The 3,267-nt window shown below is 40.0% G+C and overlaps 1 protein-coding gene across 1 annotated transcript; it reads right to left on the bottom strand.

Annotated features, from left to right (window-relative positions):
• Nucleotides 1–773: 773 nt before the first annotated feature.
• Nucleotides 774–1,379, bottom strand: LOC142179843 (uncharacterized). The gene has a single exon (XM_075250728.1). It carries the CDS (start codon nt 1,377–1,379, stop codon nt 774–776), a length of 606 nt encoding a protein of 201 aa, XP_075106829.1.
• Between the last annotated feature and the right edge of the window lie 1,888 nt (nt 1,380–3,267).

Genomic DNA, 3,267 nt, shown 5'->3' on the forward strand with positions numbered 1-3,267 from the left:
GATAGTCAATTCAAACAAAATGGATCATGCTTGTAGTGTGGTTGCCAAAGAAATAGGATTACATGCTCAAAGGGGCTACTAGGATATACAACAGCTAGGCGGGTCACAAACATATAATTGGCTCAACAATGAAATGCCTATATCACTTCTTAGACTAAATAAGACTACTATTTTGCTTTGCAAATATACGGGGCAAGATTTAGACATCAACTGACATGCACAAAATATCAACAAAATCTCAACACACACATTGGCACATAACTCACTTAGGACCAAATCTATTACGACTCTCTGGTCAAAGCAGTTAAGTAACATCAAACCCATCAAATTCAGGCACTTATACATGAGTTAAGAACTGAGCCTAGACGTCACAACCTAGGTACTCACTCCTCTCAAGGCATAACAAATTCATGAAAAGGCATCTCCATTTAATACCATAGCACAAGACTTCACTATTTCTAATAAAAGAAAAACTAACTACACCCGGTTAAAAAAAAACCTTGGAAAAAAATCGCGGTACAAAGAAAAATCAAAGGGAAATTCTTACACTACCTAAGAAAAACAAAAATATTTTTTTCTTTAAATTTGATCCCTCAGGAAGACCGTCGAGGAAATCCATCGTCGGGAAAAGTCAAAAAAAAATTTCAAATAAAACACAAGAAAACAAACATACATGTACGTATTTATATCTCTCACCCCACACTTTAAATTGTGGCATGTCCCCATGACACACAAATAAAAAGCAAGAGGTAAAGGAAACTTCCTTGATTCATCTAGTCGGGGTCTGAATCGAAGTCAGGATCTCCTTTGCATGCTTGACCCAGTGCACACATCCATGATGAGAGCTTCATTTCTATCTTCTTTGGGTACACCCCACACTTATCATTCTTGCTCTCTCCAGCTAGTTTTTTTAGGGGCCCCATTGATCCTTCCATCTTAAAGACCACCATTTCTTCCCCAACTCTTAGCATGAGCTGCCTTGCTTGAATGTACAGAATCACTCCGCCAGTAGCCAAGAAGGGTCTCCCTAGAATCCAAGGGACTTCCTTATTCTCTTCCCTGTTCACCACAATGAAGTCCACGGGGAACACAAATTTGTCCACCCGAACTAGCACATCTTCCATTATTCCTTCAGGTATGATTGTGGTCTGATCCGCCAGCTGCAAGGGCACAAGTATCAATCGAATTTCTCCAATTTCCCCCTCCAATTTCCTGTAAATAGAGCAAGGTATAGTAAAATTCCCTGGATCTCCACACTTTTTAGGGAGCTTATTTTGCAGAATAGTACTACAATGCTCTGTGAACTTGACTACCGATGTCTTCTCTACTTTTCGCTTGTTGGACAATATCTCCTTTAAGAACTTGTCATATGGCGGCATCTGTGAAAGCACCTCTGTGAAAGGTACATTAACATGCACCTGCTTGAGTACTTCTAGAAAATACCCAAATTGTTTGTACATCTACTCTCTTCTTTGCTTCTAAGGGAAAGGTAGAGCATGCATATATTTACCATATTCGATATCATCGTTACTTCTTTATTTGTCTTTCTTCTTCTTTGTTGGAACTGAAGAGTTGTTGTTGTTGTTGTTGTTGTTCTTTTCTTCTTCTTCTTCTTCTTCTTCTTCTTCTTCTTCTTCTTCTTCTTCTTCTTCTTCTTCTTCTTCTTCTTCTTCTTCTTCTTCTTCTTCTTCTTCTTCTTCTTCTTCTTCAGATCACCCTCTTGCTCTGCCCTCACTGCATTCCTACTATGCACATCACTTTTTTGCTCTCCTTCATTCATAACTTGATTTCACGTCAACTCATTCTTCTGTGCTACCAACGGATCTTGCAATACGTTGTCATTCCTCAAAGACACTACATTTATTATTTCCTTTAGATTCCTTTCGATTGTCCGTAGACCTCTCGGATAACAGACTAGCAATCTACCCCACTTGCCTTTCTAAGTTTCGAATAGCTGCATCATGAGTTTCAAATCTCTCATCCGTCTTAATAATAAAAGCCTTCATTAGATCTACCATGCTGACTGATTAGAATGTGGAGGCTGGTATTGCCGCCTCTACTGATTCTGAAATCCTGGAGCTCCTTGTTTCTGGGTCTCGGATTATTCTGCTGCCATGAGTTCAGACTACCACTTGGTGAACTCCAAGAAAAGTTTTGGTACCTCTGCCCCATAGAGTTAAAATTATTACCACTTTGATAGTTGCCTCAGTCAAAACTTCCCATAGCATTTACCACTTCATCTGTAGCTGAGGCCTGACACTCATGCATTGGATGACCCATTTCACAAAAATCACAAATCGGAGATGACTGGCTCTGGACCTTGGCTAAGGTTAAATTTCTTATCTCTCTGGCCATGGTGTCTAGCTAGGCTTGCACTGATGTGTTAGAATCCACTTGATGTACCCCAACCTTTTTCCTTCTCTCGTTATCATCTGCATGCCATTGATTTGTATCTTCAAATAATTCATTTAGAATTGCAACAATCTTCTCAGGAGTTTTCTTCATTAGAGGACCTCCAACTGCGTTGTTTTGTGTCCTCCTGCCAGAGGGTGTCAGCCCATCCTAGAAATCTTGGAGTTGCATCCACAAGCCCATCCTTAAATATTTTTCATGCTTTAAACACCGTTTTTGTATCTTTCTGCTCAAAGTTGTGGATCTCTCTTCGTATTTTCCCTGTTTTTGCAGCTGAAAAATATTTTTCAAGGAACTTCTTTGTCATGTCTTCCCAAGTTTGAATTGACCCAGTCGACAAACTCCGCAACTTGTGTTTAGCATCTTCCCTCAGTGAAAAAGGAAATGTCCTTAAGTAGATAGCATCTTTCGATACCCCATTGTGCTGGAAGGTATTCATAATCTCATCAATATCCATCAAATGAGTATTAGGATCTTCGTTGGGTTTGCCTCGGAAGGCACAATTGTTCTGAATGGTCTGAAGTAGCCCTTACTTGATCTCAAAATTATTGGTCGCGATTGGAGGAGGTCGCAGACTAGATACACCTTGGTTGTAGACTGGCCTGGCGTAGTCTCCCAGTGATCGTCGAGGCCTAGGCTTATTATTTTCAAATTCGTCTTCAACTAGAGGTCATTTCAGGTTGAATCTTCGTCCTTCATTCCCGTATATCGTTTCATCAGCTCCGAGTTGAGGTGTTCATGATTCGGTTTGGGTCGGTTTTTATCGAATATTGGAACCAAACCAAACCAATTAAGTCGGTTTTTATCGATTCGGACTTTGTCGGTTTTTTGGCTTTTTCTGTTATTTATCGATTG

Source organism: Nicotiana tabacum, chromosome 4 (genome assembly GCF_000715075.1).
Source record: "Nicotiana tabacum cultivar K326 chromosome 4, ASM71507v2, whole genome shotgun sequence".
Taxonomy (NCBI): Eukaryota; Viridiplantae; Streptophyta; class Magnoliopsida; order Solanales; family Solanaceae; genus Nicotiana; species Nicotiana tabacum.

Coding starts and splice junctions, on each gene's coding strand:
- LOC142179843 (XM_075250728.1), bottom strand. CDS start 1,379: ATGCCGCCATATGACAAGTTCTTAAAGGAGATATTGTCCAACAAGCGA.